General features: G+C 37.7%; 1 protein-coding gene across 3 annotated transcripts in view; it reads right to left on the reverse strand.

Annotated features, from left to right (window-relative positions):
• The window catches only part of LOC150102443 (2-oxoadipate dehydrogenase complex component E1), a 481,556-nt gene that overhangs the window by 94,192 nt on the left and 364,569 nt on the right, over positions 1-22,795 (reverse strand). For all 3 annotated transcript variants that reach the window (XM_090399364.1, XM_090399362.1, XM_090399363.1), the window contains one exon: positions 11,196-11,296. In XM_090399364.1, the coding sequence (XP_090255490.1) occupies positions 11,196-11,296 (101 nt within the window). The remainder of the gene's footprint in view (positions 1-11,195; positions 11,297-22,795) is intronic.

A 22,795-nucleotide genomic window follows, 5' to 3' on the forward strand; every position in this document is an offset into this window, starting at 1 on the left:
CTCTGTAGAAGTGTTTCTCAAACTGGTCCATGACGATGGGACAGGTAGTCCACAGGCAGACTTAAATTAAACAAATAAATATTTTTTAATTATCCAAACAAAACAAATTAAAATTGAATAAGTAAGTAAAAATGATTGAAATAAAATGGATACTTGAAAAAAAAAAATAATAAATAGGGACAGAACATTCATTCCATGTAGATTCTGCCACTACAATAATTTGTAGGGGCAGAATGACGAGTAATAAAAGGGGGGGTGAAGTGAACAACAATATGGTTTTATTGCTTCCACCTTCCCTTGCTGTTTTTTCAGATTTGAAGTAAACATGTGTTATCCACATTTCAACCAATTGCTTGTTGTTTATTGATTTTTATTATTGAAGGCTTTCCTCCTTCGACCAATGCTCAGTATGTCTTCAGAAGTGCTAAGTGATACTTGGACAAAGTGTGTCATGAGTTAACTCCAGTATTTATGTATTTTTCGGAAATGTTTTTTAATAATGGAAAAGTGGCTTAGAACTAGGACTTTGAAAAGAAAAGAAAATGAAACAGGTGATGCTAACCCTAATTGTGATGTGTTGTAACAGTGAGTAAATCTGATACTATTAAAGTAAAAGAAACAAGCAGTTCAAAGAAAGAATACAGTAGGAAATATAACAGTGCATATTTGGAATTTGGATTTACTTGGTGTGGAAATGAAAGTGAACAGAAACCGCAATGTGTTTTGTGTTATGAAGTGGTGTCGAACGAGTGCATGAAACCTGCAAAACTCAGACGACATTTAGAAACTAAACATTGTGATGTGAAAAATAAGCCAACTGAATTTTTTCAGCAACACTTAGGGACATTAAATCATGGGAAAGATATAGTGTCGGCCATGGGTTCGATTAATAGCAAGGCACTGGAAGCATCCTATCTCTTAAGTTTGTGCATAACGAAAATAGGGAAACCTCATTCTATTGGGTAAAATTTACTACTTCCAGCTATAAAAGATGTGGTAAAAACTATGTTTGGCAACAAGTTACTAAAAGATGTTGATCTGATTCCTCTTTCAAATGACATTGTTCGTCGCAGAATTAATGATATGGCAGGTGACGTAGAATCTGAGTTGATCGAAAGAGTTAATAGCTCCTATTATGCTTTAAAAATAGATGAGATTACTGATGTTACAAATGATGTGCAGTTAACATGCTACGTAAGATATGCGAATGATAACAACATTCATGACGATATTCTGTTTTGTACAACTGGAAAAGAAATATTTCACACTCTCAATAACACACAAAGGAATCTAGTGGGAAAAATGTATGGGCTTCTGTTCAGATGGAGCTCGTGCCCTTACAGGCAGGCATAGTGGGGTTGTATCTAAGGTCGAGGAAGTAGTTCCAGATATAAATTGGGTACATTGTTCTGTACATAGGGAAGTGTTAGCGTGCAAAGGAATGCCACCAGAATTTGAAACTGCGCTATATAACGCTGCAAAGCTAGTTAATTTTATTAAGGCTCGACTGTTAAATAACAGGTTATTTTCAGTACTTTGCAATGAAATGGGCAGTGAATATATATAACTTTTGCTTCATTCTGAAATTCGCTGGCTTTCCAGGGGCAAAGTACTAACAAGGTTATTTCAATTAAGACACGAAGTTTTATTGTTTGTAAACAAACATAATTCTGATTTTGCATCACTCCTTGTTGACAAAGCATGGTTATCAACTCTATCCTATCTTTCAGACATTTTTTGAAATTAAATGAACTAAATCTCTCCCTCCAGGGAAATTCTTTAAGTGTTGTTGATGCCTAAGACAAAATAAAGGCCTTCAAGAAAAAGCTGGTGTTATGCATTAGTTATGTAAAGAAAGACAATTTGCTCTTTTTCCAGCATTGGAATCCTTTTTTAGTGGAAAATGATATCTTTGTTGATTCTGAGTTTCTGGAAAGGACATGTGACCACCTCAGAACTCTGAAACAGAATTTTGAAACATATTTTCCAAATAACTTATATAAGAAATTTCCATGGGTTCGCGATCCATTTCAGGCTTACACTCATGAGAACGACCTTTTGTTATTCGAAAAAGAACAGTTAATCGAGCTTTCAAGTGACAGTGGGCTTAAAATGCAATTCCGTGATGATCTTGGTTTGGCTCGATTCTGGATCTCGCCTTCAGTGAGAAATGAATTTCCTGAATTATCTGAAGAGGCACTGAAAATTGTCATGCAGTTTTCTACATAACTTAGTGGTCTGTAGAATTGTTTTAGGCATTTTACTGGTCTTTCGGCTTAGAAAGGTTGGGAAACGCTGCTCTGTAGCATCACTCGTCTGATTGCTGAGATACCATTTGGTAAGTTTGACCAATCCTAGTGGGAATATGACCTGCAGGAGTGTGAAAAGAAGCATACTGTGTCATATTTTTTCAGAAGAATGAAGGATTTTATCCCTTATTCCACTCCAAATTCTCAGCCACTATCAAAGCCTGGGCTCTCAAAAGAGTGTGCCAATGCTGTAAAGAAAAAACCTCAGCTTATGACGAATGGCTCAAGAAAAAAACTCCAGCTATTCACTCTGCCTATACTGAGGCCTGCAACAGTCGTAAACCAATCACCACCATGTCCAAGTCAGACTTAGAAAGGGCCACACATGGCACACTTGCCTCCTGCTCAAAATTGCAGTTGCTCTTTCTATCTAATAGGTGCAACTTCTGCTCACCCAGGTTTCCACCACTCTCTCATATCCAGATCGTATCATAGTTACCTCACCTAAAGACAGGACCAATTTACTGGCATCACCTTCTCTTCCAATTCCTGCATTGATGACCTGGGCAAAGTTTCCTCCACTCCACCAAGAACGGCTCCCTTCATGTCACCCAGTCTTCCAACAAAAAGAAATCCAAAGAATCCTTAATAATTTAAACACAAAACAAGGCATCTGGTCCTGATGGTATCCCACCTATTGTGGTAAAAAACTGTGTCCTAGAACTAACACACTATCCTGTATCCCATCTCCAATCTATCCTATTCAACTAGCATCTACCCAACAACATGGAAACAGGTCCACATCCAGTCCATTCCAAAAAAGTGATAAAAGTCAACCAACAAACTACCATCCAATTGCTCTCACTTCTGTTCTCTCTAAAATTATGGAGAAGGCCATCAACAACCAACTCTTGAACCACCTAGAGATCTACAAACTATTCAGTGACTGTATCCCAGTGGTTCAAAGACAACCTTGTAAACTTCAATGCCACCAAAACTCTGATCTCTTATGAGAAAAAGCTTGCATCCCTCCCCTTACCTTAAGAGTAATACTGAGAAATCTAAACACGATCAGATTTTTCTTCTTGGACTGACCTGTATCTCTGATATGTCCTGGCACAACCACATTTCAACTATAGCTTCTGCAGCTGCCAAAAAACTTGGTATACTTTTTTGCACAAGACACTAACTTCACACCTCCACAGCTGCTAACTCTATACAAATCCCAAATCAGCCCAGCCATGGAATACTGCTCCCATATTTGGGGTGGTGCACCAAAATCCTCTCTAAAATTACTTGATAAGAGGGTGTCCGAGCAGATCAGTTAATGATCCCTCTCTCACATACACACTTCGATCCCTCTCACACAGATGTTCTGTTTCTACCTTGTGCCTTTTCTACAGATACTTTCATGAACAGTGACCTGCTGAATTGGCCACTATCATTCCTTCACTCTCCTCCAAAATCATTAAAACATGAGCCACTGTTAACCAACACCCTTTTACAGTCCATCTGGAAACTCACTGAACCAACTTCACTGCCTCTTCTTTCATTCCATCTACGTCTGTTCTTTGGAACAGTCTCCCACACTCTGCCTTCCCAAAAGATTACAATCCTCAGCTGTTCAAGAAAAATATGAACAGATTTCTCCTTTCTTCTATTCCTCTTGCCCACACAGCAAGAGGTCTTGCCATGTCTTGTGGCCTTTCCTGTGTGGATCTCTCTCTCACACACTCACACACACACACACACACACACACACACACACACACACACACACACACACACACACACACACACACACACACACACAAGGGGGGGGCTACGCCCTTGTACCCCCACCCCGAGTTTTGGACTGGTAGGCAGGTTCTCCTTGAATTCTGATGACTCGAACTGGGGTTTCCACTCCCCTGGTATCTACGGCACCCAACCCCCTCAAGTTCCGGACTGGTAGGCCAGTTCTCCTTAAATTCTGATGACTCAACATTCAGGGTAGTCCCTGAGTTTCAAAACGTGACATAAAAAGGCTTATCATTTTATATATATAGGGTAGATATATATATATAAATTGTTGAATGCTTTTGCAATGTACAGGAAGAACATCCCCATGTACTACTTCCAGTTGAACTCTGATGTTTTCCACAAATCTGAGAATTTGTTATTGTATGGAGTGGTTCTCCCAGAATCCAAATTGCTTGTCAGAGATGAGATTTAATTCTTTAGTGCATTTCTGTAGTCTTATTAGTATTACCCTCTTAGCTATTTTTCCTAGAAGAAAAGCAAGCTGATTTGGTGATAGTTTTGGTGAAGGTGTGCTGCTTTTCCTGGTTTTGAGATTAAGATTACATCTGCTACTTTCCATTCTGCAAGAAAATTGTGATATCTTAATATTGCATTAATAATTTAAATGATGTGCATGATGGCTTTATGTGGCAGGCATTTGATAATTTTTGTTAAAAATTCCATCTGGGCCTGGTGCTTTCTTATTCTTAAGTTTGGTGGTGATTTCACATCCCTCAGCAGGTGATGTCAGTTGGATGGGATTTATGTACTTTTGTATGTTTTAGCATACAGTGTATCTAGGTGTAAACTTTACTGATGAAGTCTGGATTGGTGTAGTTTGAACTACACTGCTTTTCAACAAAGGCTTCAACTTTGTCAACATCATGATAAATCACATTCACAATGGATTGGTGGAAGAAGTTTACAGTGTGTGTGTGTATTTGGAAAATGACCAGACTCTTTGGTCATTTTCCAAAGAGTCTGGTCCTCTTTGTTTTTTAAGTGTGTTTAAGGACTAGTTTTGTCTCCCACTGTTCATTATGATAGTTTTTAAATGCATGTTGAACTTCCTTTATAGCCCTATTGAGCACTTATCAGTGTTCTGGAGCCAGTGTTCTGTGGTATTAGCGCCTGGCTCTGTTCTTTTCACAGATCAAATTTTTAATCTCATCCTGCAATCAGTCAGAGTGTGTGCATGGCACTTCTGTGGTGGAAGCAGTTGTTATCCGCTTTTCTAAGCTCAAAATTGGGTTTTCAATTTTTTCTTTGAGTTCATGGCTGGAACCAGGCCAACAAATTCATCATGTAGTCTTTATTTTTATCGTTCACAGTTGGGGCCCGATCTGGAATATTTTCATGTTGTAAGCCTAGTTCGAGTCAAACTAGGTTGTAGTCAGAGCAGAGGTCATCCATTGCACTTATTTTGTATCGATGCACAATATTTTATAGTATCCATGGTTATGAATTTAGGGAAACATGTGTTAAAATGATTACTTTACTTAATATTAGAAAAGTAACATTTGACGTTTCGACCTCTGTATTGAGGTCATCATCAGAAAAATACATATGCATAAGGAACAAGCTACATGCTACTCCACTTTACAAAGGTAAAATGAATCTAAGCTGCTTATTAATCTTTTATCTAGATTAGTGGGAAAGAAAACAAATAATAATATTAAAAAAATAATAAAATAACGTTTAAAAAAACGTAAATATAAAAATAAATTAAAAACAGAACTACAGTAAACATTTCTAGAGTCCTCTTGTATTGAAATATCCTTTCGGACTTGTTCCAGCTGCTATAAGGATTGCAAATGGGTCCTCCACATTCTTGGAATGATTAGTCTGTCATTTTTGTTCAGGTTTGGATTGTGTTTTAGCATTTCACAGGCTTCTTTAAATTTTCTCTCAAACCAGGTTTTGGTGCGATGACTAGAAAGGCACCAAGTCCCTACACCATGCCAAAACCTAGTTTGAGAGAAAATTTAAAGAAGCCTGTGAAATGCTAAAACACAATCCAAACCTGAACAAAAATGACAGCCTAATCATTCCAAGAATGTGGAGGACCCATTTGCAACCCTTATTGCAATTGGAACAAGTCAAAAAGATATTTCAATACAAGAGGACTCTAGAAATGTTTAATGTAGTTCTGTTTTTAATTTATTTTTATATTTACCTTTTTTTTTATATTATTATTTTTTTTTTCTTTCCCACTAGGCTAGATAAAAGATTAATAAGAAGCTTAGATTCATTTTACTTTTGTAAAGCGGAGTAGCAGGTAACTTGTTCCTTATACATATATATTTTTCTGATGATTACCTCAATACAGAGGTTGAAACATCAAATGTTACTTTCCTAATATTAAGTACAGTAATTATTTTAACACGTGTTGTGTTTCCCTAAATTCTTAACCATGAATGCCGACTACTGTTAACCTTAAAAGAAAGAATTTTGTAATATTGTTATGTCAGGGTAATTAAATAGTCCTGCAACATTGTAGTACATGGATTCTGGAAGTCCTATGATCACTATATTCCTGGCAGTAGCAAAGTCATTGAGGGTTCTACCCATTTCAATTTGTAATTCTATCACAGGCTGTATGCTTAATGTTACTAGCATTGCTTCATTTGTGTCTAGAATTTCAGTCACGTCTGCTTCTTGTAGTCACGTTTTCTTTCAGTCACGTCTTTGCAGAGTTATATACGGAGTATATTTTCAAGGACTTGAATTTGCAGTTTGAACATCTAATCTCATGATTTCTATGTTGGTAGTGGCAGGATTAACAATTTCATTGTGTTTCTATATTGAGCTTGACAAATATGGCTGTGATTGCTTCAAAAATGCACATAATTTGTTGTTTAAGTAATAGAGCCTACAAAATTTCCACCAACATAAGTAAAAGAAACCAAGAGCTATAGTATCTTAATTCTGTTCTTCTAAAAAAGGGCTGCAACAGAACATTAGTAAAAAAAAAAAAATTATTTCATCCTCCAAAACAATCAGAAGAACAAAAAAACAAGAATACAAAGGAGCAGTGATTCTTCCATACATACAATCAATCACAGACAAGGACAAGATGCCCTATTGTCCTCACCCCAACAAAACTTAAAGGTTACCTTCTACCCAATTAAGAAAAATCTGAAACATCCTAAACATCTGCCATTTAAAAAACCAGATGTCTACAAGATTAACTGCAATTATGGTCTATACTAGACAGGCAGATCTGGAGAGATATGCTGATCAGAACACTTCAAGGACACTAAGAATGAAAGCAAGCACAAATCAGGATTAGCGGCACATACACCAGAAACAAAACGACAAGTAAAATGGCAAAGAACATAAATGCTTCACATAGATTATCATTTTTACTCAAGAGCATTCAAAGAATCAGCTGAAATGATGAAACATTCTCTGCAGTGCAACAAAAAAACAAGGGATGATTTTACATCAAGTCTAGTCTTCATTAATCCATCATGACAACCTCATATCTACCAGTAGTATACAACATCTCCGTGGATGATCATGATTCTAGTAGCAAGACTTATACGTTGGTTAGACATAACTGGTAATTAGTTTACGGAATTAACAACGCATACAAAGTATATTAATTAAAGGTAACTTTAATGAATAACTTCTATATTTCGGCAACGTCACATTGCCATCTTCAAGAACATAAAGATATGGTATGTGCACTCAGGAACTAACACAAAGCAAATGAGGAAGAAAGCAAGAAACTAATATTATTCCTAAAGTCTTAATGGTGCCCTCTTGCAGGCTAATTTGGTAGTCTTGGCAGTTGGGCTGAAGTTCTCATAATGAAAGTCTCCCAAATTTGGGGCAGTTTCATGCACCCAAATTTGTTGAGGTTAGGAACGTTTTTTAGAGCTGCTGAAGATTCTTTGAATAATCTTTCGTATTTAAACTTGCTGCGATGAATTATTTTTGTTTTCTTCCAACGAATTTTATGGTGGGTATCTAAGGCATGGTCTGCCAGCCCAGAGCGGCTGTACTGGTGAAACCGGATGTAGTCTTGGTGTTCTGAAATCCTGATATTTGTTGTTCTGCCTGTTTGGCCAAAGTAGGACAATTTGCAGCTGCAAGGGACCTGGTATACACCAGGTAGGTCTAGGGGAAGTGGTTGGTCTTTGGTAGAGCGGATAAGGGATGCCAACTTTTTATATAGTCTGTAACAGGAAGTAAGGTCATATTTTTTGAGGATATTGGTTATTTTCTCAGAGGTGCCCTGGATGTAGGGGATGGTGATAGACTTGGTGTAATCTTTATTGTGGAGGGGGGGGGGGTTGTGGTTTACAGGTTTTAGTATTTTTTGGATTTTTTTGGGATTATAGTCATTGGCTAAGAAAGTGTTGAGGATGTGGTTTAGTTCAATAGTTAGGGCCTTGTCATCTGAGCAGATTAATTTTGCCCTGTTATATAGTGTTTTTATCACCCCATATTGTTGTGAGGGGGGGGGATTGCTGGTGAATGTATCTGCCAGTGTGGGTGGGTTTTCTGTAAACAGAGAAAACCAAAGATCCATTAAGCTGGCGGGTGATTAAAGTGTCTAGGAAGGGGAGGGTGTTGTTTTCCTCTTTATCTAAAGTGAACTGGACTCTGGGGTGTTGGTTGTTTAAGTGTGCTAGGAAGGAGTGGAGTGTGTCTGAGCCATGTGGCCAAATAGCAAACACATCATCCACATAATGAAGCCAAATAGTGGGTTTTTGTGGGGCAGAGTTTAAGGCTTTCTCTTCAAATGTCTCCATAAAGAAATTGGTCAAGGGTGGGGAAAGTGGTGAACCCATGGCTGTCCCCTCTATCGGTTTGTAGAACTTTCCTTGCCAAACGAAATAGCCTGAGTTCATTGTGAACTGAAATAGGGTTGAGATATCGGGAGGAAACTTGGCTTAGATGAGCTCAAGGTTTTCTTTGAGTGGGACATTAGTGAATAGGGAGGAGACGTCAAAACTGACCATTATGTCAGTGTGTTGGAGTGCGAGGTTTTCTATACTGGCTTTAAAGTGGGCCGAGTTTTTTATGCGTGATGGTGTGTTGACAGTGTAGTGTGTGAGCGTATTGGCTAAATCTTTGGCTAATTTATATGTGGGGGAATCAATGCCATCCACTATGGGAAGCAATGGCACATTTTGTTTATGTATTTTTGGGAGTCCATATAATCGGGGGGGGGGGGGTCTAGAGTTATAAGGTTTAAGTTTGTTGGTGACTTCCACAGGCCAAGAAGTGACTTTCTTAAGGAGTCTTTGGAGAGTTCTAATCTGAGAGCTGGTCGGATTATATTCAATGGGGAGGTAAGTAGTACGGTTTAGTACTAAAGAATTTAGCTTACCTTTGTAGTCTTTTTGATTGAGTACCACAGTGGCGCTTCCCTTATCAGCTTTGGTGATTACTATTTTTTTGTTGTTTTTCAATTCTTGTAGGGCTGTATATTCGTCTTTGGATAAGTTGGATTTTGGAGGTTTGGCTTTAGTGAGAACACCGACTACATCCAGTCTTACGTTGTTGGCGATATGGTTAGGCAGGTTGCGAATTCCACGCTCTATTTGGATCATGATTTCTTCAGCAGGTATCCTTTTAGGAGTTAGGGCGAAATTGTGACCACGTGAAAATGCGGTGAGTGCTTCAGGCTTTAAAACTGCCGACGAGAGGTTGACTACAGTGTTGAGTGGTGGCTGAGGTATGGAAGTAGAAGTCTTTGTCAGGTTTTCGTATTTTTTTCACATGCCGACTATGTATTTTTTCGAATTCCTTTCTTGCCGATGCGCATGAGATGTCATGAAGTATAGACCATAGATCAAGGCCGAGTGTATTCGAAAGCTCTTCCTCTAGCGCCCGTAAGGTTTTGTTTTCATCGGCAAGGAGAACGTGCGTCGCGGTAATTTGTTCTCTTAACAGGGTGAAGCTAGTGCGGTTATAAATGCGTAGAGCTTTCTCGGAAGTAAAACGGTGCTTCAATTTGACACAATTAGGGATCACTTTGTTATCCCGGCAGCGTTTTAGGAACGTCAGACGATTTATTTGCCTCGATATCTTCAACCTCAATTTGCCGTATTGACGGGCCTTTTGTGCGATTGCATCTCCGTGGATGATCATGATTCTAGTAGCAAGACTTATACGTTGGTTAGACATAACTGGTAATTAGTTTACGGAATTAACAACGCATACAAAGTATATTAATTAAAGGTAACTTTAATGAATAACTTCTATATTTCGGCAACGTCACATTGCCATCTTCAAGAACATAAAGATATGGTATGTGCACTCAGGAACTAACACAAAGCAAATGAGGAAGAAAGCAAGAAACTAATATTGTTCCTAAAGTCCTAATGGTGCCCTCTTGCGGGCTAATTTGGTAGTCTTGGCAGTTGGGCTGAAGTTCTCATAATGAAAGTCTCCCAAATTTGGGGCAGTTTCATGCACCCAAATTTGTTGAGGTTAGGAACGTTTTTTAGAGCTGCTGAAGATTCTTTGAATAATCTTTCGTATTTAAACTTGCTGCGATGAATTATTTTTGTTTTCTTCCAACGAATTTTATGGTGGGTATCTAAGGCATGGTCTGCCAGCCCAGAGCGGCTGTACTTTCACACTGCTTGCAAAATAAACATCCAATGGCAATCCATTCCAATCAAGTACTACCCTATGAGAGAAAAAACTAGTCTTCACACCCTTCTTAGCAACATTCATTCTCATCTTCCAAGGATGCCCTCTTGTCCTTATCCCATCTGAAAATCTGGATATTTTTCATGGACAATTTTCTGGTGAAACGGTCACCATTGTTCCTCCACTTTCTTCCAAAACTGTAAGAACACAAGCAGCTATTGGTAAGCATCCATTTACTGTCTAACTTCAAACTTACTAAACAACTTCTATGCATTGTCATTCATTCCACCTACTTCTGTTCTTTGGAACAGTCCCCTTGCTACCATTCAAAAATCACAACCTTCAACTATTCAAGAAAAACATGTCAAGGGATTCTTTCTTTTCCTTCTTGTCCACACACAGCACTGATGTGCTATATGTTTCTATATACTTAGCAACCTGTTAAGTGTAAGTATGTGTGTGTAGAGCAGGATGAATTAATTGTTTAAAAAAACATTTGCATTTTACAAAAAGGAACATAAAACAGCTGTTTATTATACTAAGACTTACCTGAAGAAATCTTTCTACTCTGCATGAAGAGTGTTCTGGACCTGCTCCATCATAGCCATGAGGCAAAAGGACAATAAGACCACTCTGCTGTAGCCATTTAGCTGTCAAGGCATTAAAGTATCATAAATATATATATTTTTTCAATAATAACTCAAGAAACAGTAAAGCTCTATTATAAAATAAAAAAAAATTAAATATTAAAAAAGCAACAATAGTTATTATGTTTGCTTATTTTATAAACAACTTAATAAATTCAAGTATGGTTGCATAAACCTTATCTGTGCAGAAATTCCTTTGCAATTCAGTTTTATTTCCCTTTTTTATAGGTTTAGAAATCTTTCAGGTGCAAGTTTGATTAGTTAACACCCACTCTCCAACCGAGAGGCTACAGGTATGAATCTGAACCATGGACACATAATGTTTATGATTGTCTTTAAGTGAGAGATGGATGTCATCATTCAATGTGAGATTATAAACTCAATTGGTGAAGGACTGAAGTAGCTTGAAAATGATATATGATTGCTCCCAGGAGCAGGTTTTCAGATTATGTAAAAAATAAAATATAAAATAAAAAATGATAAAAAAAGTCCCTACCCAGCCTATGATGCTAATCTGTTATACGTTTACAACCTTTCTTGGTGAAAGTCACTTAAGAGATGGATACTATAAGAGCTTTATTCTAATCACTGAATTTGACTTTCTGACTCGACCTGAAATATACAGTACACCTACAAATTTGATAATTTCTGGTCAAATATAATTTACTTCAGCCACTTTCTACATTTCAGATATCTATTTCTACCTTCAGTACGGAAATGTACTTATGACTGCACTTCTGTATATTTTTACCACTGTTCTATAACTGCGTTCATTTAAAAATCTTTCAAAGTAAAAATATATTTATTGAAATATATTTATGAAATTACATTCTTCTTTTTATCTTCATTTCTTATTTTATACATCCATGTATGAGCAAAGGTTTCTTCATCTTGTGATATTTCAAATGCAAACTTCTGCATGTGAAATATCTTCATTTCTAGGCTATTTGTACATAGAGGTAGCTGGCTTCATATGAGATTGCTTTAGAATCTCATAACGTATAGCACTTTTTCTTGTCAAGCATATATGGACTCCGAGATTTAATCGCATCAACAGTACACGCGTCACTCGAGGCTGAAAACACGAGACTCAATGCCGCTATTCAACTTTCCGGAGAAAAATGGTAAATCTTTAAAAGAAGACATTAGCAAACTAGCAGGTGAATGCAACTTCGATCCCAGGAATATTATCAAATGTCATCGTTTCAAATCCATAAACAAAAAAAGGATGGAACAAACTTTCCACGTCTCGTGAACGTGATCTGTGATACACTGACAAACACATTCAAATTAATAATGGCGATAAATAGCAAGCTAAAGGATAGTTGCTCCCAATCACGTGTACATGCTCGCCCTGACTTAACCTTTGCACAAACGGAACAAAGATGCCAACTCCGAAGACAGCTAGAAGAAAAACGCCAAAATGGAGACAACAGCTGGACGATAAGACTACAAACAAACCAAACTAGTGCAAAACCAAGTGATGTCACTAATAGTCACCAAGGAGACCAGTATGCAGGCACTGCATAGGAAACGTGCAAGGCCCTTGCGGTCAAAGCCATGCACTGCAGACCCTCGTATATCCACTACACCAACATCCGTAGTCTCAACTCCAACCTTAATAGCATCCACTATCATCTGCAGTCAACCAAACCCCACCTACTCTTCAAACAGAAACTCAAATTTAACCTTCCACCAGCACTATCCATCTCAACCACCCAAACTATACACTATTTAATTCCTTTCGACCCAAAGGTGGTGTGTGTGCATATATCTGCTCTGACATACCCTGCCAGAGAGCACCTAACCTAGAATCGCCCAACTTTGACCTTCTTTGGTTAAAAATATCCCCCCCCCCCACTCAGTCAAATTCATCTGCTGTCTCTCTATTGCTCTCCTAATACCACCAACCACTCCGAGCTCTTTAATTTCCTCTCCTCAAAAGATGATTTTCTCCAGTCCGACTCTACTAATAGTGAAATCATCCTCCTAGGTGATTTTAATGTCCATAACACCAACTGGCTTTCCTCTTCCAGTTGTACAGATCCTGCAGGCAGAGACGCTGAAATATTTGCCATCACCAACAACCTTACACAAATTGTTCACAAGGCGACCAGAATACCAGATAACCCAAATACCATAGATCTCTTCCTTACCAATGACCCTTCCAAATATACAGTGAATGCAGTCAGCCCCCTGAGTAATTCTGACCACAACCTAGTCCTCATCTCCTGCCCCATGCAACAATGCTTACACAGTCACACCTGCACAAGAGTAGTTTGGCATTACAACAGTGCCAAATGGTACAGCCTCCGAGACTACTATGCTTCATTCCCATGGTTGGACTACTGTTTGTGGTCTTCCAATCCAAACATATTCACCGAACATATCACCAAAGTAATCTTCACTAGCATGAAAACATATATTCCCCACACTTCTCTGAACTGCCGTCCCCTATCCAAACCCTGGTTCTCCAAAATATGTGCCAAGGCTGTACAAATGAAAAATCAGGCATACCACAACTGGCTCAAATTAAGAACTCCATCCTCCTTCAGGGCCTATACTGAAGCCCGAAACAGATGCAAAAAAATTATCAATGATTCCAAAACAGAATTTGAACGAGCAAAAAGCAGGAAACTTGCAGCCTGTCCTAGCAACAGTCATGCCTTTTGGCCTCTTCCCAAAGCAATTGGTCACAACATTTGCCCTAACATCACCCACAGAAAAAGCTAATCTCCTGGCTTCACACTTTGACTCCAATGCATGCATAACTGACAATGGCAAATGCCCAACATACAATGCCCCCTGTATCCTTTTGCTAGAAAGAGATCATAAACCTGTTGTCAAAATTAGACACAAAAAAAGCTCCTGGTCCTGATGGCATTCCTCCTATTGTTCTGAAGGTCTGTGCAGCAGAACTGATTCCTATCCTATGCCGTCTGTACACACTCTCTTACTCCACTGGTGTATATATATATCCCAAAGCCTGGAAATTGGCCTATATTCAATCCATTCCCAAAAAGGGTGACAAATCGCTACCATCTAACTACCGCCCTATCTCACTCACCTCAATCCTATCTAAAGTGATGGAGAAAACCATCAATTCTCAACTGCTACTCTACCTTGAAGGTACCCAGCTATTAAGTGACCACCAGTATGGATTCTGTCGATGCCGATCAACAGGTGACCTGCTCTCATATATCACCCATCTCTGGACATATGCCATGGAAAAATTTGGCGAATCCCAAGTAGTTGCACTTGATATCTCTAAAGCCTTTGACCGGGTCTGGCACAAATGCTTACTAAGCAAACTTCCATTATTTGGACTGTCTGGACTTCTGCAGATGGATTGTCAGCATTCTATCTGGACGCACACTATGTGCGTCCAGATAGAATGCTGAGTCCCCACCTTGTGAGTCCTCACCATCCAACTAATGCTGGGGACTCACAAGGTTGTTCTCTCACCGACTCTCTTCCTTCTGTACATCAATGACCTACTTCAGTTGACCTCCAACCCAATACACAGTTTTGCGGATGACAGCACATTGCACACCTCCATTTCATTTGATAAACCTTACCCTATACAACTCACTTCAACCCACAGAAGATCAACCACAACTTCCCTTAATTCAGACCTCCAAAACATCCTCCGTCAGCTTCAATGCTAGTAAAACCCAGTTCTGTCTTATTTCCCACAAAAAAGAACCATTTTCCCCCAGTATTATTTTTGATAACACTCAAATTTCCACACAAGATGAAATCTCTCTTCTCAGAATTACCATGACATCAAGCCTCTCCAGGCATAAACAAATCACAACCATTGCATCCTAGCTTCCAAAAAATTAGGCTTTCTCTTTCACTCAAGATGTTACTTCACTTCAAAACAGCTGTTAACCTTATACAAATCACAGGTCTGCCCAGCTATTGAATACTGTTCTCACATTTGGAGTGGGGCTCCTAAAAGCTCCCTCAAAATGCTTGATTCAATACAGAGGAGAGGAATTAGACTGATAAATGATCCATCTCTTAGAAACTCATTCCCCCACTTTCACATAGACAATTAGTCTCTGCAATTTGTATATTTTACAAATATTTTCATGGAAAATGCTCATCTGAAACAGCATCAATAATTCTCCCACTCTGTACTAAACCCATTGGAACACGTACAGTCATTGCCCAACATCCCTTCACAGTACACCTTGAAACCCACAGAACAAGTTTCTTTTCCTCCTCCTCCTTCATCCCTGCTACTGCTGAACTGTGGAACAGTCTTCCCCCTGATGTATTTCCCAAGTAATACAATATACAGGCTTTTAAATCGAATGTCAACAAGTTTCTCCTTTCCCATCCCACTACCCATATACGGTACTAAAGTACTATAGGTTGGCCAGCCAACCTCTTGTATCTCATGGTAAGAGTAGAATAAGCTCTGATCACTAATCTTAATATTTACCCTTAATGCAAAGCACATCTCCTGGAGGAGATGTATGATGCTTTGTATTAAAGGCAAGGGGCCACTACCCAGACCGGTTTCGACCTTTATTGAGGTCTCATCAGTGGGAGCCAGGCTAGAAATACCAAGATTTTAGTAATACAGAGCTTATAAGTATTTTACCAGAACAAGTTACCATAAGGTGTTTTAACCTTATTAAATAAAAATCTCAGGAGGAGATATAAATGTAGAAAGTATTTTACCTTGGGTATAATAAATGTTAAAGATACCAAGCTATTTTAAACATGGTTTTACTCCATTTCCCCAAGTTTGCAGGCACAAACTTGACTTGTTTGTCTGTTTGCTTACTTGGGGAAATGGAGTAAAACCATGTTTAAAATAGCTTGGTATCTTTAACATTTATTATACCCAAGGTAAAATACTTTCTACATTTATATCTCCTCCTGAGATTTTTATTTAATAAGGTTAAAACACCTTATGGTAACTTGTTCTGGTAAAATACTTATAAGCTCTGTATTACTAAAATCTTGGTATTTCTAGCCTGGCTCCCACTGATGAGACCTCAATAAAGGTCGAAACCGGTCTGGGTAGTGGCCCCTTGCGTTTAATACAAAGCATCATACATCTCCTCCAGGAGATGTGCTTTGCATTAAGGGTAAATATTAAGATTAGTGATCAGAGCTTATTCTACGCTTACCATGAGTTGCCTTGGTCTTGCACTATGTGCAGGGTCAGCTAGACTTGCAACACTTGCAGCCGCAAACTTGACTTGTTTGTCTGTTTGCTTACTTGGGGAAATGGAGTAAAACCATGTTTAAAATAGCTTGGTATCTTTAACATTTATTATACCCAAGATAAAATAGGGGAGTGAGGCAAGTCCACGTCCACGTCGTGCTCCCTGGGAACTTCTGTAGGGTACACTCCCTACAAGGATGCTAATGGACCCATGTGAAGAACAACAGACAAATCAGTGGAAGAGGATTTGTATCCCAACAGTGAAATGTGCGGAAGAATCTTCAAAGGAGCAGACCTCTATAAACAACCCGGGCTCAGCTGGCTCCGGCTGTCAGTACCCGGTTAGGGCCCCTACCTAGGGTTACAAGGAAAAATAAAGGATTCAATCCTCTGGCAAAGGGAAGCAGCTTTTTCAGTACTGACACAAGGTTGAAGTCTCATGATGACGGTAAAGCTTGTGATTAGAAAATTGCAGATGGCAATACAGTTTATTGTGTACGTCTGTAATACTGCAGAGCAGAAAGCAAATGGAGAAACTACTGCTCTATTCTCTCTCCAGACTAACCACCATGGCGAGCAAATCTACACAAATGGTCCCGAGTTACCGGCGTCCCTTAAATGGGACAAGGGTGATAAGAATCCCTGGGCTCAACATGGTGCGCTCAGTAAAACTAGGAACCTGGAATTTTAGAACGTATGAAGCAGGCGATACTTCAATTGATTATAAAAGGGAAGATAAATGGAAGAAGAGGACAAGGAAGACGAAGAAAATCTTGGCTGGCAGATATCAGACAGTGGACTGGTATGAACTCTGAGCGACTGCTCAGAATAGCTGAGAATCGCTCAAAATTTGCCAAGGTGGTCGCCGACCTCCGATAGGAGATGGCAATCAAAGAAAAAGAAGGTAAAATACTTTCTACATATATATATATATATATAATTATATATATATGATCTCTGATTTGGATTATTGCAATTATATGGTGAAAGACACCATTTTGCTAGGCTAGCTGTGTACAGAAATATGACTTCTGTCAGCTAGAGCTCTCAGCATCATCACGAGTCTAACTCGCATTGATGTGACTTCAATAAAGGTCAAAAGTGATCTGAATATAAACCCCATAATGAATGGATAATTATACCTGCTTGTGAACTGAGTGTGCTATGAATTATAGGATACCAGGTTAACATTTGATGTCATGATTAAAATGCTCGAAAGTACATGCCATTAGGAAAAAGAAAACCAGAACGTCGTCTTAAAAGATTCGATGATGACTTCTAAGACCGGAACAGGCCATGATAGGCCTAAATCCTTGATATGCATAATGATGATGATTTTTTTGGACCACCCTGGCATGCTTCTTGGAAAACCATAGTTTGGATATTAGAAAGAATTTTATGTTTATATTTTTTAATTTTTTCTATTAGTGATTCTTGGTTTAATTCTTTCATAATTTCTTCGTTTCTTTTGTGATCAAATAGACTTCATTTCTGCTGTTATTAATATTTGTTTGTCTTTTTGTTTTATTATCCAGATTTCACTTCATACAATAAGACTGGTAGGGCTAATATATTGTATACTTTTAGTCTGGTTTGTTTTTGAACTAGGTTTGGTTTAAATATAGAGTTAATTACACCTTGATTACTCCAAATAAATAAATAAATAAAAAGAATAAGAAAATAAATAAAAAAAATCCTCATTATAAATAGCTTGAGACAAAAACTCGAAGTGGCAATTTTTTGATAAAGTTGGTGATTTGATTTGACCATCTAATGGAGGGGTCGGATGAGAAGAATGATGCCAGCAGGTCAGCTTTCTTTTTAGGTGATGTTGCACTAGTGCCACATGGTGGAGAGAGAGAGAGGTGGGACCACAAATGGACAGAAATTATGCCCAACAACTTTTGCATGGGAACAGAAGGCACAACTACCATTGGTGCATGTACATATACACACACACACCTAAGTTCAACCTTGAAAGGCTTAAATGCAGTAAGCTCACTGTCTGTGCCAATGGCAGTTGTATCTTCTGTGCCCATGCAAAAGCTGTTAGCACAACTTCTGTCCATCTGTGGTTGTGCCTCTCTCAACTACGTGGAGTAGTTGTTGGAAGTTTTTCCACTTGTTTATACTATAAATTAACGATACAAAACAAATTATATATTTGGTTTAATCCTTTATCCAAGTGTAAGCAAATAACGTTTGCACCTGAAATATTTTCAGGACTGGGCAACTCATATATAGAAGCTAATGACTTCACATTACTTGATTTAGTATCCCATAATGCAAAGCACATATCCTCATGGGTATGTATAATGCTAAGCATTATGGGAAGTGTCACTACCCCAGACCAGTTTCAACCTTTATTGAGGTCTCATTAGTGGGAGCCAGACACAGAGGTGATACTAGGTGATATTGTTTGCTGCATATAATATTGGAGAGTGTTTTCTCTACAGATTTTCCTGCTAATGTGCTGTTCCTCAGGGATCTGCTATTTCACCCATTCTTTTCCTTTTATGTATAAATGACTTTTATGAGAAAGGGCAGACCCTTTCTCTCATCGACCTCGAACTTTATCCACAGTTTTGCTGATGATAGTGCTCTCCACTCATATGACATACCTTACAATGCTCAAACATCAAGCTTCAAGATTGCTAGTACCTAAACACTGATCTACACACCATCCTTCAATGGAGCAATAACAACCTATAACCTTCAGTGCTTCCAAAATGCAGTCTTGTCTTTTTTTTTTTCTTGTAAAGAAAAAAAAAACAAAAAAAACTTTAGTCTTTCTCCCCCTCATCATGATAATGTTCAACAATTAAGACTAGATCACTTCTTGGACTGACTCCTACTCCTAGCCTTTCCTGGCACAAATGCATCACTTTTGCAGCATCTTCGACTTCCAAAAAACTTGGCATCCTTTTTCACTCATCATTGTAACTTTTCATCTATCCAGCTACTTAATATGCATAAATTCCAAATCTTCCAACTTTGGAATACTGCTCTCTCACATTTGGAGTGGTGTAACTAAAACAACTCTAGAAATTCTTGATGCTGTACAGCAGATTATCATCTCTCTCTCTTTTACAGACTCTCTTCGTCAGCTGTCTCATTGTATCTCTTCTACAGGTATTTCCTTGAACACTATTCAGCAGAAATGACATTCATTGTTCCCTGTTTCTGCTAAACCAATGAACGAGTTTCCATTATTACCAGTATCAAATGAATGCTATATAGCATTCATTTGACACTGGTAATAATGGAATATTCCCCATCCCTCCCAAGAGCTTTTCACTTTATCTGTCTCACTTGAGATGGTTTTATTTAGACTAAAAAAAATATGTAGTTTTCAAAATTCTGAATACATCTAACAAGGCTCATAATTTTAATAATTCTAAATAATATCTAAATTATTTATTTTGGACTTTTTCAAAATTTCTATTTGATAAACGTTAGCATGATTGTTGTTTCATTGATTATTAAAATCATTAGCATTGTCAACATAACAGCTATGTAGTACTTTGTCCAGATTTCCCTTGCATCACTTGCTAGCAGGGTATAATTGTATTAAAAAATGTGTATAATATGATTTTAAAATCAAATAATTTTTTAAATGAAAAAATGGATTTATTGTTGATGTTAGAGTCTTCCAAGGTTTTGAAATTGAATCAGACCATTATCTATGTGACATCAATACAGTTCCCCCCAAGATGGATAAAATACCAGTATCCATTAAACTAGGGGTTCTCGACTTGTGGTATGTGTGACCCTTGGGGATACGTGGTAAAATATTTGGGGGTACGCCATAAGAGCTCAAAAGTCACTAGATCCAGTAACAAGTCACTAAGTTGGCAACACTGATACTGATTAATTTCTGAGAACTGAGTGTGACAATGTGCACCACTGTAGTTCATGTCTATACACATTTGTTAAATTGTCAAACTGTTTATGTGACTCTTTGTGTTTATCGATACATCTAATTTATGAATACAAAATTTAATGTGTATATACATATATTTTATTTTATTCCCATTGTTATATAACTATAACCATAGTTTTATCAATCTATACAAGGGGATATGCCAGTTACATACACATTTCCAGGAGGTACATGATGCATAAAAGGTTGAGAACCACTGCATTACCCAATCAAGAACTTAGGTTCAAAGTTAGCTCATTATCTGACTCCGATAAAAGAAAACTATATTAGCAAAAAATAAATGAAAAATTCCAGCAACTACCCTCAACTGAATCTATTAATGAAGAGTGGAAATCTCTGCAATATTCCGAGATGAGAAATCTTGGGAATGACAAAACAATGAAAAAGAAAAACGGTCTTTGTAACTGGGACCAAGAAATCAGGAAAATCGTAGATGAAAAAAAGAATGTCTATAAAAAATGATTAAGCACAAACAAAATAATGGATGAAATTGAATATAAACATAAAAGCGCAATAGCAAAAAGAGAAACATGTAAAAGACAAAGTTTAATAGAACAATTTTGCCAATTTAGAAAACAAATATTGATAAACCTCAAACACAAATATATAAATTTATAAGACACATGAATAATAGAACACATGAATAGCCTTATAGAATCGATCAAGATCAATACCACACCTCTGGAGGACTGGTTTCAATACTATAAAGAATTATGGTTAATTAATGACAGTCCACTTCAGAACCATTATCTGCAAATAATTCAACAGCCTGGTTGGCCGAGTGGTTAGAGTGTCCGCTCTCCAGCCAAAATGCTGCAGGTTCGAATCCCACCATGGGCATGGATATTTGTGATTGTCTTACAAACTGTGTGTGGAAAGGGAATCTGCAACCCTACCAGTTATTCTAGCAGAAGGCTTCACTCCCCAAACTTGAAGTATGGGAATGACCATATGGCGTCTATGGACGTCAAATGTGAAAATTAATTTATTCATTCCTTTACCTCTTGAAGATTTCGAGTCAACACTTAAACAATGCAAGAACTATAGAAGAAGATGGTATCAATATGGAACTTTTCAAATGCTCTGTGGAGACAACTTCAGATATAAACTACTAGAATTCACGAATAAAATCCTAAATGGCCAACTTACTACCAGAAAACTAGCAAAATGCTATAACCATTCCCATCTTCAAAAAAATGTAATATTAATGAATGTCAAAACTATAGAGGCATTAGCTTTTTAAATACTGGATATAAAATATACTCATGTTTCTTAAAGACTAAATTAAACAAATATAATGAAAATATTTTGGGAGAGGAACAAAACAGTTTCCATAAAGGCAGATCCTGCACAGATGATTTCTTTTTACTCTCAAGCTTCTGATAGAAAAAAAGAAGATAATTCAATTTTGAGATCCATATATTATTCATCAATTATAAAAAGGTTCAAATATCTAGGCTACCACTTATCTTATGAAAGAGAGAAAGACATGCAACATAAAATAACCAATTATATAGGAAAAAAACTATTAATCAGATATTCAATTCAGATTTAAAATGCAAGAAAATAAGAATAAGAATCCATAACTCAATAGCAAGACATATTCTAACATATGGTTCAGAAGCTTGGACCATATAGAAAACGACTGATAAGCTCTGAAATGACACAGCACAGTTGCATACAGACTCAACTTCAAAAGAAATAGCAATATCTTAAAGGAACTTGAGATGATACCTGCCTTAGACTACATTGATCTTTTATATATATATATATATAACAACAATCAGAAAGAATGAGTGAAGGAAGGCTCCCCAAAGAGATATCGACCTCAAGGGAAAAGTAATAAAGGATGGCATTTGAACAGATGGGAAGAGACTGTAACGGGCCACTAGGCCTATTACTGGAAAGGAAGATTTTTTTTTACAAATAAAAAACAATGTTGCATAGGCTTCTGTGAAGGTAGGACATTTTATTATTATTATTATTACATAACACCTCCATGGAGTCTAAAGACTCATCAAGGGAGGGCACCTACTCTACAACTCCACCAACTGCAACTACCTTCATCATCTACACCAACGCCATCTACTGCCAACCACTCATTAGTATTTTCACAGACAATCAGAAACATCTATGCCCACGGCAGGGTGAGTGGATATGCTAACCACTCGGCCAACCAGGCTGGCTGTGACAGACACACAGCACCAAACCAAGCAATTGAAGAAACAATCCAAACTGCAACTAACATCCTCCATGGGTCAAACAACCGCAAAGTTTTTAGAACCGTTTTTTTTTTTTTTTTTTTTCCCCCACATAAAACCACAAAGAAAGGTGTCACACAGAAGCCATGCTTTTATTATGACTAGTTTCA

This window comes from Typopeltis vanoorti, chromosome 10 (genome assembly GCF_054136105.1).
Source record: "Typopeltis vanoorti isolate ZY-2024b chromosome 10, IOZ_Tvanoo_1.0, whole genome shotgun sequence".
In the NCBI taxonomy this organism is placed as follows: Eukaryota; Metazoa; Arthropoda; class Arachnida; order Uropygi; family Thelyphonidae; genus Typopeltis; species Typopeltis vanoorti.